General features: G+C 42.3%; 1 protein-coding gene across 4 annotated transcripts in view; it reads right to left on the bottom strand.

Annotated features, from left to right (window-relative positions):
• The window catches only part of TRIM24 (tripartite motif containing 24), a 125,752-nt gene extending 111,759 nt beyond the window's left edge, over positions 1-13,993 (bottom strand). For 2 of the 4 annotated variants that reach the window (XM_055393199.2, XM_055393200.2), the window contains exon 1: positions 13,310-13,993. In XM_055393199.2, the coding sequence (XP_055249174.1) occupies positions 13,310-13,673 (364 nt within the window). In that variant the 5' untranslated portion in view covers positions 13,674-13,993. The remainder of the gene's footprint in view (positions 1-13,309) is intronic. The other 2 variants (XM_004046293.5, XM_004046294.5) reach the window with 1 other exon arrangement.
• Between the last annotated feature and the right edge of the window lie 973 nt (positions 13,994-14,966).

Genomic DNA, 14,966 nt, shown 5'->3' with positions numbered 1-14,966 from the left:
TGTGTTAGACAAAGATTTCTTAAATATGGCACAAAAGAATAATCCATAAAAGATAAACTGGATTTCACCAAAATAAGGAATTGGGGCTCCTTGGAGAGCTGGCATAGAAAAAGTACAAGATAGGCCGGGCGTGGTGGCTCACACCTGTAATCCCAGCACTTTGGGAGGCTGAGGCGGGTGGATCACGAGGTCAGGAGATCGAGACCATCCTGGCTAACATGGTGAAACCCCGTCTCTACTAAAAATACAAACAATTAGCTGGGCGCGGTAGCAGACGCCTGTAGTCCCAGCTACTTGGGAGGCTGAGGCAGGAGAATGGCGTGAACCCGGGAGGCAGAGTTTGCAATGAGCTGAGATAGCGCCACTGCACTCCAGCCTGGGTGATAGAGCAAGACTCTGTCTCAAAAAAAAAAAAAAAAAAATGAAAAAGTACAAGATAAATCTAGAAATTCTTATTTTGCCAGGAAATAAAAAAGTGCTCAACTGGGTGCCATGGCTCATGCCTGTAATCCTAGCACTTTGGGAGGCCAAGGCAGGAGAATCACTTGAGCTCAGAAGTCCAAGACCAGACTGAGCAATGTAGGGAGATCCCGTCTCTACAATAAAAATAAAAATTAGCCAGGTATGGTGGTAGATTCCTGTGGTGCCAGCTACTTGGGAGGCTGAGGTGGGAGGATGGCTCAGGCCTGGAAGGTTAAGGCTGTAGTGAGCCGTGACTGTCAACTTTAAGAGGTTTCTATTGTCCAAATTAGGGCAATTTGATTGTCAAAAGAAGTAAAGAAAGGAATGGCTATAACATACTGACTAAAATATTTCATAAGTCCATGATAGATAAATGGAAAAGAAAATGGTTATCCATACAGCAGACTATCAACTAGTAAGCATAGAGTGATAGAAAAACCATTTTGTACTATCACAGTAATAGCTGATAAAGGCAAGAAATCAGTGGATGCCAATCTAAGTTTTTTCGGAACAGAATATTCACACAGACTCCAAAGTATCTCCTAAAAGGTTATTTGTTAATTACAAAAGGAGAGGAGGAGATAGCTTTAGAGTGGAGAAATCTGGCAGTCACCACCTTAAACAAGTGATCAAGGCCAACACTAACAACAGGACAGAAAGACAATCATGTGTTTCTTAATGTAAGGCACTGAAAAAGACAAATCACTGTTGCCCAAAATGATGCATCAGTCTGCGTACAGTAAGTAGAGAGAAACCACACATTAATTTGAAATTAAGTTTAACTTAAGGAATTATTATCATTTTTTTGAGACAGAGTCTCGTTCTGTCACCCAGGCTGGAGTGCAGTGGCATGATCTAGGCTAACTGCAGCCTCCGCCTCCTGGGTTCAAGCAATTCTCCTGCCTCAGCCTCCCGAGTAGCTGGGACTACAGGCACACGCCACCACGCCTGGTTAATTTTTGTAATTTTAGTAGAGACAGGGTTTCACCACGTTGGCCAGGCTGGTCTCGAACTCCTGACCTCAGGTAACCTGCCTGCCTCAGCCTCCCAAAGTGTTGGGATTACAGGCACGAGCCAACACACCCAGCCAACATAAGGAATTATTAACCATCGTAAGGGATTGAATGGGAGGCCAAGGCAGGAGAACTGCTTGAGTCCAGGAGTTCAACCTGACTAACTAAGTGAGACCCTGTTTCTATTAAAAAAAATTTTTTTTAAGAGCTTGTGTCAGAATGTAAACCAACCAAGATCATTTAGTTCAGCTGACATTTAGTTCAGCTGGATGAAGGAAGCAGTACACTGGTCAACATTCTGTGGCAATGTCCTTATCTTGTTTCAGACCCTAATAGTTCGCGGCTCATGCCTTGAGTAGCACTGCCCTAAAATACCCTGCTTCAAAGAGGCACTAGATAGCACTATAAGAAGACAGACAGGTATCGCTGTTAATTCATGGTCTCTAGCACCAAACAAGCCTCGACACAACCTGCACTAACACTACATTTTAATGGTCAACTTCAAAACTCCCTTCTCAACCTTGTTCCACTCCTGTTACCCTCTCATTCTCAGCAGATGACCTCACTTTCTATTTAAGGGAGAAATCAGTGGGGGGCTCAGAATACAGAAATTCCACCCATTTTGAGGACACACACACCTGTATTTAGCACCTATTCTTACCTTCTCTCCTATTCACAAGAGAAAGTGTGTCTCCTATCCAAAGTCACCAATCTCTACCCATGCCTCAGATCAATGCCTTTCTGCTTTCTCAGAAGCCTCACCAAATCTTTTTTTTTTTTTTTTATAAATTCAGTAGTTCTCGTGGGTCCTTTCCATGTCCGTTTAAATGTGTTTAAGCCTCTCTGATTTATATAAAAAGAAAGTAAGAAACCTTCCTCAACTTATTTTTTTTCTCCTCTTAAGTATTACCTTATCCCATTCCTCCCCACTTCAGAGTTGTCTAAACTTTCCAACTATGTCTCTTCATCTCCCTCTCATTGTTTAACCTACCCCAATCTGGCTTCCACTATCTATCTCTCCACCTATATGCTTTTCCATGGTTGGTTTTTTTTTCTTTTTTTAGTCTTCTCTTACTTGACCTTGCAGGAGGAGCATGACCCTGTAAAACACTGCTGCCTTTGGTAAGAGATATAAGGGAGACTCTTCACCCATAACCAAAATAAAATAAAGATCTTCTGGTAGTCAGGATTCCTAATTCCTATAGAAGACATTTTTCTTTTAAATGTATTATACTAGGCCGGGCGTGGTGGCTCATGCCTGTAATCCCAGCACTTTGAGAGGCTGAGGCAGGCAGATCACCTGAGGTGAGGAGTTTGAAACCAGCCTGGCCAACATGGCGAAACCCCATCTCTACTAAAAATACAAAAATTAGCCAACTGTGGTGGCGCACACCTGTAATCCCAGCTGTTGGGGAGGCTGAGGCATGAGAATCACCTGAACCCAGGAGACAGAGGTTGCAGTGAGCCAAGATCGCACCACTGCACTCCAGCCTGGATGACAGAGTGAGACTCTGTCTCAAAATAAATAAATAAATAAATAAAATAAAAATAAATAAATTTATTATACTATGAGATGAGAACCTATAGATTATTTATATTAGAAAAAAATCAGAAGAAAGTCCTTTGAGAAATAAGGTGGTTTCATAATGTCAAAGAGGATATGGCATTTGAAAAAGGTTTTGAAAGACTAGATGAAAAGCAAAAATATTGAGGCAATTCAGATAATAGTTATGTTTATTTTAGACACAAATATTTCAACATGTACTGTACATATACTACAGTGCTAGTACATCCTATACATAATAAATCATATTAGCGTAAAACATATAAGGAATAAAATCAAGATGAAATAAATATTTTTAAATGTTTTGCTAATCAAGATAGCTTCACACTATTGTCATCTAATGCTTTCAGATGCAGTATACACTTAATGCATGGTCCATCATTTGTAATGGAGGATGTCAGTCAATTTCAAAGAGTAATCTTGTTAATTTTGAACTTTTAGGCCCACTTCTTGTTAGATCTGGTTAGATAATCAGTTGTTAACCTCACAATAAAACTGATAAGAGCCTATAAAGTGCCAGCTCTGCCACTTTAATGCTATTCTACCTGCAAAGGAGTACTATCTTTATCATAACTGAAAATAAGACTTCTAAGATTCAAATAATTTAAAGCTGGTGAAAAATTAAAGCTCCATCAACTCCACACACTGATAACATGAAACACAAAGTGAGACAGTAACAGCTACAGCTTTCTATAGGACAGGGATCTCCTTGCCAGCTAATCCCCTTGTCAGCTAATTGCATATTCAGGTCCCAAGAATGACAGGTATACATCCATCTATACAACACTGGTGAAGTTACAGACTTAAATGGAACTGTCTCTGTCGTTAATTGAAACAAGGGATCACTTTTTAAGGTTATTATACATGTGCCCTATATCCTACAACTTAGGGACTTCCCAAACTGCTGAAATTAAGGGGCTTTTGTGAGCAGCCTCCATATGGGACTTCCCTAGGAAATGAGATTAAGGGTTTTATGCCAGAGGCCTGGTAATGGCCTACCATAATCTTCTATTTTTTGACATTCAGTTAAAAACAGATATTAAAACCCATAAACCTACTTATACTAGTACACATAAAATTATGTTACAAAGGCTGGGTGCGATGGCTCGCATCTGTAATCCCAGCACTTTGGGAGGCCGAGGTGGGCAGATCAAGAGATTGAGACCATCCTGACCAACATAGTCAAACCCTGTCTCTACTAAAAACACAAAAACTAGCTGGGTGTGGTGGCACACGCCTATGCTCCCAGCTACTTGGGAGGCTGAGGCAGGAGGATCGCCTGAACCCAGGAGGCAGAGGTTGCAGTGAGCCAAGATCACACCACTGCACTCCAGCCTGGTGACAGAGAGAGACTCCATCTCAAAAAAAAAAAAAAATTATACTTGTAGGAGGCAAAAACAAACAACAGAGTCTGCAGTATCGAAATCCCATGACCTCTAGGGCAGCTGTGTACAGTTAAGATAGGTTATACAGTACAAGGAACTGCCTGACTGGAGGGGAAATGTAGACTTACAGGCAAATGGGGGTCCACATTCCACTTCCTAAGGCACACATCCTTTGGTCCTGTATGTCAAGAGGACTCTTTTTTCTAACTCACACAAATACCATTTGGGCTTAAGGCAGCCTTAATCCCTTCTCTCAGGATACTCCATACAGCGTATGTGAAATGTAGCCATTTGACATGCTTATTCATGTGACTGTGACAAACTATATATCAAGTACTTTAAAGCTCAATTTCTGAAAAGAAGTTCTAATGTCTTCCCTCACCTGAATGGATATTTTATTGCATATGTGGTGTGCCACACCACATTATAGAATAAAATATAATGGCACTTAGTCATGCCATTTTGGAGACTACTGGTCTAAGTGTGTATTCAAAATGCTGGAGTAAAATTAAGAAAGGGCTCGGCAGCTCACACCTGTAATCCCAGCACTTTGGGAGGCTGAGGCGGGTGGATTACCTGAGGTCAGCAGTTCAAGGCCAACAGTGTAAAATCCCGTTTGTACTAAAAATACAAAAATATTAGCAAGGTGTGGTGGTATGTGCCTGTAATCTCAGCTACTTGGGAGGCTGAGGCAGGAGAATTGTTTGAACCGGGGAGGTAGAGGTTGCAGTGAGCCAAGATGGCCACTGCACGAGACACTGTCTCAAAAAAAAAAAAAAATTGAGAAAGGGGTCAAGGTTACATTGCAGAAAGAAATTTGAAAAACTTGTGCATCTAGGTGATAGTTTAACTTCTCGAAGAAAAATTAAAAAGAGAAATCTAGAGACCTAAAAATGAAAGTTTACAAATTACCCACATTTGGGTATACTTAAAAAGGTACAATGAAATTAAAAAGCATTCTTCTGACATCAGTTTTCCACCAGGATAGAGTAACTAGTACTGAGACAAGCTTTCCTGTCATTAATTACTGTATATTACCAGGACAGATACCTTAGGCAACTTTTCAGACAATGGACAAAAGGCAATGCAGTACTGCGATCCATGAGGAAAGAAAAGCTCAGGTGAATAAGCCCCCTAAAACTTGATTCTCTAACTGAGGACTATTTTGTGATCATGGTTCATGGAGCTACAGCCAATGCAGAATATAGCAAAGGAGCCAGAGAGATTCGGGGATTGTGAACCAGATGGAATATATAGGGCAAAGCACTTGGGAGAAGGGAGCTGAACAGAGAAAGGGTGCCAGTAGTCTATGTAAGGGTTTTGCCAAGTTCTTGGCTGAAGGCTACTACGCATGTGCAGAGCAAGTCCATGGGAAGTTTACCAGAGAGCAGCTGCTAAGGGATTGAGAGAGAAGCAAAGATACTGGAGGCCAAGCAGGAACAAAGAGAAAACAAATAAAAAGATGTCAGTCTTAAACCTTGCCATACCAACAATTACATAAAATATAAATGGATTAAACAAAAGCAAAAATTAAAAGCTGGGATAAAAAAGTAAGACAACTATACGCTATCTAGGAGATACTTTAAAAAGCTAGAAGTAAAAGCATGGGAAAAATATACCATTCAAACACATAGATTAAAAAAACAATGGCATTAATATCAGGCAAAGTAGACCATAACAAAGCATTATAGGAAACAAAGAACATTTCACCTTAAAAAAGGGCAGGCAATTCATAAAAGCTTCAAAATACCTGTAGCAAAACCAAGTGAGGTATATCTCAAGAATGCAAGATTGATTTAACATCTAAAAATCAACATAATTCATACATTAACAAAAAAAGGAGACAAATTGCATGACCATTTCAATAGACACAGGAAAAGTACATGGCAAAATTCATCACCCATTCATAATAAAAATTCTCAGCATATTAAAAATAGAAGGGAACTTCTTCATTTTGATAATGGGCATCTATAGAAAACAGCTAACATATTAATGGTGAACAATTGAGTGTTTTCCTCCTAAGATGAGGAATAAGGTAAGGAAATCCTTTCTCATTTAATACTGAAATTCAACTTCTAGTCAATATTGTATTGGAGTCCTTGCTGGTGCAATAAGACGACATAAATTATTAAGAATAGAAAGCAAGAAGTAAAGCTATCTCCCTGTAGACTACATAGAAAATCCTAAGGAGTCCTTGAAACAAACAAACAAAAAAAGATACTTAATAATCGAATTTAGCAAGATAATGGGATGAAACCAATAATCGTATTTCAATATACTACCAACAGTTTGAAATGAAAATTTTAAAAATATCATATACGATATCATTTAACATTATAAAATGTTTAATATTTATACTATGTAAACAAAAATTGTACAAGAATGCTACAATGAAAACCACAAGACAGTGCCGAGAATTTAAAAGATAAAACATATTCACAGATTGGAAGAACCAATATTGTTAAGAACATTATGGCTGGGTGCAGTGGCTCACGCCTGTCAATACCAGCACTTTGGGAGGCCGAGGCGGGCAGATCACCAGGTCAAGAGATCGAGACCATCCTGGCCAACATGGTGAAACCCCGTCTCTACTAAAAAATACAAAAATCAGCTGGGCGTAGTGGCGCATGCCTATAGTCCCAGCTACTCAGGAGGCTGAGGCAGGAGAATCACTTGAACCTGGGAGGCGGAGGTTGCAGTGAGCAGAGATCACATTACTGCACTCCAGCCTGGTAACAGACCAAGACTCATCTCAAAAAAACAAAACAAAACAAAACACATTTCCCCCTTACCCAAATTGATATCTAGATTCAATGTAATTCCAATCAAAACCATGACAGACTTTTGCGTAGAAACTGAAAAGCTGATTCTAAAATGTATAAAGAAATGCAAATGACTTCAAAGAATCAAAAGAATTTTGAAAAAGAACAAACTGTCAAATTTCAAAATTTGCTGAGAAGAGTACCGTAATCAAAAAACATTATGTATTAGCTGAATGGACAAATCAATAAAGAACAGACCACACACAGATGGCTGATTTTTGTATAAAAATGCCAAAATAATATAATGAAAAAGTACTGTCTTTAATAAATGGTGTTTTAACATACAGTTTAAAAAAAAATGAACCTCAACCTCACACAAAAAATAACTCACAAAATGGATTACAGGTTTATATTTTAAAGCTAAAACTATAAAAATGCTGGGTTAAAAAGTGGAGAAAACCTTAGTAAACTTGGGGTAGGCAAAAAATTGTTAGATAGGACACAGAAGTCATTAACCATAAAATAAATTGATAAACCAGACAATCAAAATTTAAACCTTTAGCTCTTCAAAACACACCAAGAAAATGAGCATGCAAGCCAGAGTCAATACCTGCAATACATGTATCTGACAAAGGACCTAGATATAGAATATATACAAAGAACTTTACTTTTCAATAAAAAGGCAAACTCCCAGCCAGGCGTGGTGGCTCACACCCATAATCCCAGCACTTTGGGAGACGAGATGGGTGATCACTTGAGCTCAGGAGTTGAGAGACCAGCCTGAGCAACATGGCGGAGGTTGCAGTGGGCTGAGATGGCGCCACTGCACTCCAGTATGGGCAACACAGTGAGATGCTGTCTCCAAAAAAAAAAAAAAAAGGCAACTTAAGTTTTGAAATTTGCAAAAGACAAACCAAAATCTCACCAAAAAAGAATGACTACTAAGCACAAGAAAAGATGCTCATCATTATTCATCACAAAAATGAAAACCAAAACCATGAGATAGCTTTTCTCACCTACTAGAATGGTTAAAATTTAAAAGACTGACAGGCCAGGCACAGTGGCTCACGCCTGTAATCCCAGCACTTTGGGAGGCCGAGGCAGGTGGATCACCTGAGGTCAAGAGTTCAAGACCAGCCTGGCCAACATGGTGAAACCCTGTCTCTACTAAAAATACGAAAAAATTAGCCAGGTGTAGTGTAATCCCAGCTGCTTGGGAGGCTGAGGCAGGAGAATCGCCTGAACCCTGGAGGTGGAGGTTGCAGTGAGCCGAGATGGCACCACTGCACTCCAGCCTGGGCAACAGAGTGAGACTCCGTCTCAAAAACAAAAACAAAAAAAACTTTTAAAGACAATACCCAAAACTGGGGAGAGTGTGAACAAACTTTGGAGAGAACTGCTGGAGGGTCTATAAAGTAGTACAAGCAGTGTAAACATACATTTATCATAAAAACAAGAAATTCCAATTCTAAGTTATTTCCTCAGGGAAATGACAGTGTATCCACACCAAGACTTTTCTACAAATACCTTTAAGTTTTATTCATAATAGCTCCAAACTAAAAAATACTGATACCTACTAACAGGTGAATAAAAATATGTATATTTTTATATATATAGGACTGACAGGTAACACAGATCATTCTTAAATATTAACCCTTTGCCATTAAAGATTGCACTCATGAGATGGATTTATACTTTTTGCCAAGAAATCAGTCCCAGAATAGTTACGTATCTTGTATACTGCCAGTTAGTAAAGAAATCTTGGAAAAGGGATTTAGTCTTATATTTTAACCCTCTCTAGACAAATAATACCTTTCAAAAGTATGTTCTCAGTATTTGTTAAAAATAGCTCCTCAATATTGTCTTTTAGGTATAGAGGAAAAAACTGCTCTCAAACTCCCAGTTTGCTACTCATTAGCTGAACAGTACGTTAACAACACAAAATACTACAAAATATTATAACATTTCTCTAAGATCAGTTTGTTTTCTTAACGTACGTAAAAGAAAATCCATTTCCTAAAGTTTTGCCTCTCTCCTAGATATAACTGCATACTAAGAAAATGACAGTCAAGACTGAAAGAGTCATCCAATTTTAACTTGTGGTCATTCACCCTCATTCCTTCCAACATGTAGCCTGAGAAAAAAGGACAGTTAAACCGAAGTTTTAAAACAAATGTTCTCAATGGGAGCTTGGTGGCCAGTGTAATTGTACCTGAGCATTTATAAATTATACTTTTCTGCTGTTATTTGCTTCATTTTATTTCTCCTTTAAAACAGTTCAAACATTATGTTTACTTTTGTAAGAAAAATGTGTTAGGATTTTTTTTCCCCATGAAATTCATTTAGGATGACGAAGAGAGCATGAAAAGTATTTTATAGAAAGGGAACCTAGATCTGAAACAGCTTTAGAATACTGCTTGCATTAAAGAAACAATTCTAGAGTATAACTGTATTATACCCTAGCATTCTGCAACTATGCCAGATTAGGTAGAATCAGATTTTCAGGAGGGAGGGGCCTAAAAATCTAAATTTTTTTTTAGGTGTTAAAGTTTAGTGGTGTTAAACTTCGAAAATCTCCAGTTTTTGAAATCTAAAAAGTGTATGAAATATAACATATTTGGCCTCAACAAACCTATTGTTTGGCCTATAGCATGGGCCCATAAATTAATTGTGTGTATATATATTTATGTGTATAAATATTCACACATTTTTAATTACTTGACAATATCTAATACTAGAAAAATTTTGTTCAAAAATCCAGATTCAGAATTTGCATTAAATAAGTAAAAGATCCTTCAATACTTGCCCTGCACTCACATGACAAATTGCTATAGCTAAGAAGAGTCTGCCCCCCTGCTTGTACTCCCCATCATTTCCTATCATTTTACCCCAAGGCTCACACAGTTCTCCATCCCAACTACCTATTTAACCTTTGTGTAATAGATATTACTTGACTTGTGATGCCTGTACTCACAAATTCAGTAGGAAAATGAAGAACTGGTTTGATCAAATGAACCCGTTATTTAGTTAAGCAATGTATAAATTTGGCTGGGTGCGGTGGCTCACACCTGTAATCCCAGCACTTTTGGGGGCCGAGGCAGGCGGATCACAAGGTCAGGAGATCGAGACCATCCTGGCTAACACGGTGAAACCCCGTCTCTACTAAAAAATATAAAAAAATTAGCCGGGCATGGTGGCATGTTCCTGTAGTCCCAGCTACTCAGGAGACTGAGGCAGGAGAATGGCCTGAACCCGGGAGGCAGAGCTAGCAGTAAGCCGAGATCGCACCACTGCACTCCAGCCCGGGCGACAGAGTAAGACTCCGTCTCAAAAAAAAAAAAAAAAGAAATGTCTAAATTTTTGCTTCAGCTAGTATTAAAATAAGTATGCAAGGAGAGATAAAGGGACAAAATACCCAAGTCACTAAGACTCAGGATAGCATTTTTAATTTTTTAAAGATAACTTTAATCCTTTTTAGGTGTATTTTTAAGTACAATTTGTTAAAACGTTTTTCTTAGTATAAAAACAAAAACATCTTCCAATTTAAATGCTTTCTTTGAACTCTTGCTTACAATACAGCATAAAGATAAAAAATATTCAGATTGTAATTACACAGAACATTTTGAGAAGTATGGAATCACAAACTTGTCTCAGAATTGAGGATGATAACTTTACGACCCATGTTCTCATTAATTCAAGTCCATATGTCATGGCCAGGCAAACAATATGTCATAATTCTATAATCATGCACAATTCAGATCTTAATTGGCTACAAGCCTGTTTAACCATTTAAAATATAAATGGAAGAGGCCGGGCGGGGTGGCTCACGTCTGTAATCCCAGCACCTACAGAGGCTGTGGCAGGTGGATCACCTGAGGTCAGGAGTTCCAGACCAGCCTGGCCAACATGGCAAAACTCCGTCTCTACTAAAACTAAACACAAATTAGCCAGGAGTGGCGCCCAGCTGAGGCACAAGAATCGCTTGAACCAGGGAGGCAGAGGTTGCAGTGAGCTGAGATTGTGCCACTGCACTCCAGCCTGAACGACAAAGCGAGGTAGGAAGGTAAGAAGGTAGGAAGGTAAGAAGGTAGGAAGGTAAGAACGCAGGAAAGAAGGAAGGAAGGAAGGAAAAACCAACCTTAAACTGTGTCTAAGAAATAAGAACAGGCCACGTGCGGTGGCTCACACTTGTAATCCCAGCACTTTGGGAAGCCAAGGTAGGCGGATCACCTGAGGTCGGGAGTTCAAGACCAGCCTGACCAACATGGAGTAACCCCGCCTCTACCAAAAAAAAAAATATATATATATACAAAATTAGCCGGACGTGGTGGCGCATGCCTGTAATCCCAGCTACTCGGGAGGCTGAGACAGGACAATCGCTTGAACCTAGGAGGCAGAGGTTGCGGTGAGCCAAGATCGCACCATTGCACTCCAGCCTGGGCAACAAGAAGGAGACTCCGTCTCAAAAAATAAATAAATAAATAAATAAATAAGAACTAAGGTTTAAGCTTTCACCTGTTCGAACTTTCCAGTCGTGGGCCTCTTCATAACAAACCACTGTGAAGGATCTGAGAGTGTCCAACTTGCAAGCTAACAAATAACCTTACCAGTTTCATGGATGGTGACAGAAGACACTCAAGGGTCAGAGACACAGGGCAGTTTGTTTTTTACTCACAGGAACAGCATAAGCCAAAGCATCATCAAGATTTTTGCACTAGTTCTCAGAACTCCAGGTTCCCATTGGGCAACGTAAAGAGAGCCAGTTGACATCTACACAGGCAGTTCCTTCTCTACAGGAGAGGAACCCTAAGCTTAGGGAACCCTAATCTTTTAAGATGGGCAGTAAGCATGCCTACCCTTTCGCTCCAGAGGGAGACATTATTCTTATTATACTGGATAATATGTATCCTCGCCTTTTGCTCTGGTGGAAGACACTATCTCTATCTTTCAAGGCTGCTCTTTAGATAATATCCGTGAAAAAATAGAAACAAAGGGCAGTCAGTATCTCCCTGGCAAGGGTGCTGGCAAGAGTGAAGAAACGGAGACCCACGGAAAACTGTCTCCTACAAGTGGATACTGCTCCTAACATGCAGTTAATAAATGAGTCTCAGACCACAATCTATTTGAAGTATCCATTTCATACGCCCCTTGACCTAGCATAATTACTTAATTAGCATTTTATTTCAAACTAAATCAACTATTTCCTCTAAAAAGTATTAAAAATGCTTTTCCAGTTACACTGTATTTTTAAAAAGGAGGTGCTCAAATATTTGCAACAATAAAATTTAAAAACCGCCAAGTGTTCTACCCGAAACTGTACTCAAACTTACTTTAAATGTTTCAAACCTGTTAAAGTTAGCAATGGAACACCTGTCAAAAGTCTAAGTTTACAGTAATAAACACCACAAAGAGAACAGTAACTTCCAGCTTTATCTATAAAATACCAGAAAACCCAAATCACTTTGTATTATTTCTCTTCGCCGTCTCAAAATAAAACCTTTGAAAGAGACACACAACAAAACAACGTCTCTTGGTTCCTTTGTCCCCAGCAGAGGAGAGGGAAGAGAACTGGGAACTCATTAAGGTAAAGAGCCCCAAACATGCAAGATAAGAAATAAATGACATCCGATCTGCAATCAATCATCAAAGAAAGTCACCATCACTTCATCTTCATCCCTCCCTTCTCCCCTGCAGCTCAAATAACGGGGGTATAGACGAGATGATCAGGATCATATGGACCTGGACAAAGCTTTGTGGAGGCAGCGGGCGGGTAGCAGTTAACTGGCTGCAGCCGGCAAAGAACCCGAGATTCCGGCTGCAGGAGACTCCGACAGAGGTCTGCAAAAGTGCGGGTGGCAGGGGCCGCCCGGCTGTTGAGAATGCGGAGCAGCGGCGGCGGCGCGGTCAAGTCCACAGAGCCCGGGGAAGTTGCTGGCCGAGCGCGACACGCCGCAGAGCGCGGGCCCTCCATGTCACCGTCGCCAGCACAGACCCTCCTGCTCGCCCCTCCCCCGCCGCGCACCCCTGGCGGCGGCGACATGACAGCGGGTCGCGCCGCACAAGGGCGCCCGCCCCCTCCTGGCCCTCTCCCCGGGCTCCCCGGCGGCCGCGGCCGGTTCTCACCTTGGGTGGCGAACGGCGACGAGCCGCTGACCGGCGAGCCGGGGGCAGGGACGGGTGGCGGGGTCTCGGCCGAGCCCAGCATGGGCGCGGGCAGCATGAGGTAGCGCTGGGGCGCGGGCAGGCAGCGCTGGCAGAAAGAGTGCAGGCAGGGCAGCAGCTTGGGCGCCCGGCTCTGGATGTTCTGGTGGCACACGGCGCAAGTGTCCAACAGGTTGAGCCGGGCCGCCTCGCCGCCGCGCTCCGAGTCCGGGCCCTGCCGACTCTCGGCCTCGTTCTCCCCGCTCGGCGCCGCCGAGGGCCCCCCGGAGGCCGCAGCCGAGGCCGCTGCCGCCGCCGCCGCCGCCTTCTCCACCGCCACCTCCATTGTCCTGCCCCCGCCGCCGCCGGGGAAGCGAGAGCGCGGTCTCCGCCCGCCGCCCCCGACGACCTCCTCCTCCTCCTGCGGCTGCTCCTCAGAGGCCGCTCGGTGGACTCGCGGCAGGGCCAGCGAGGGAGGGAAAGCAAGCCGGGCGGGGGAAGCCTCCTCAGGCCCAGGGGATCCGCCTCCCGAGTGGCGCGGCCGGAAGGAGGGTATCTGTCAGCGGAGACCGTTCCTCGCACCGGGGAGGCTGCACCCCGTCCGCTTCGCCAACCGCCGAGGCGCTCGTGGAATACGCCCAGCCCGCCCTTGCCTCCCCGCCTTTCTCTTCATCCCCCCGGCCCACCTCAGGCCCCGCCCCCGCCCCCGCCCTCCCTCTCCCAGCAACTGAGGCTTCGGTGTGGAGCACGCCGCCCAATAGCGGCCGCGCCTGGCGAGGGGGCGGGACCTGTTGGAGCCCGCGAGGCTCCGTCGGCCGCGGCGGGAGGTTGGGAAGTGGGAGGTGCTTGCCCAGCCGCGCCCCCTCCGGACGCCTGAAATCGCGGCCTCTGATTGGGTCTTTGTGTATGTTTCCTCCTCTGAAAAGATTAAGGGTTCATTTGTTAACGACCATCCGCCTGATTCGGTCCGCGGTGTTAGCTCCTCCTAGGGGGCGGGACCTCACTTGTCTACTCAATGCCGTTAATTAAGTAACTGCTTGGAAAACTCTGATTTCATTACTGGAGACCTGGTCTTGTAGGAGGAGTAAATATGGTAGGAGGGTCACTGGAGGAAGAAGTGGAGGTACTGAAGAGCAAACAAGGAAATAATTTTTTGAAATACTGTGTGAAAGAGGTACTCTGGAGGCAGCAGGGATATTGCAACCTAATTTTACTCATCTCTAGAATGAATGAGTATGAAGAATAAGGGGGGGAAGTTCTCGTGCAAGTTGGAAATTTTTAAAGGGTTTCCCCAATGAAAAGTGAAATTAATTTTTAAAGTCATTGATTTGCTTTTTAAGTGACTAAAAATGGTTCGTTTTCCCAGGAATTAATACAGATTGGCAAATGTTTTTATTGCATAAATATAGCATCATTAAGCAAAAATAAACCTCAATACTGATGCCCAAATAATTCATAACTTCAAGATTCTTTTGTATTTCCTCCCTCCCTCTTATTTTATTCCCTCCCTCCCTCACCTCTCTACGCTGATATCAGAAGTTACGCACATTTTTCACTCAAAAAATGGCGCAGCTTTTAAGGAACTTGAAGAATAGAAACGGAATGAAGGAAACAAGATTTTGTAACACGTAACTTTAAG

This window comes from Gorilla gorilla, chromosome 6 (assembly GCF_029281585.2).
Source record: "Gorilla gorilla gorilla isolate KB3781 chromosome 6, NHGRI_mGorGor1-v2.1_pri, whole genome shotgun sequence".
Classification (NCBI taxonomy): Eukaryota; Metazoa; Chordata; class Mammalia; order Primates; family Hominidae; genus Gorilla; species Gorilla gorilla.
The sequence above is the reverse complement of the archived record's forward strand: the minus strand, read 5'-3'. Positions and strand labels throughout refer to the sequence as shown.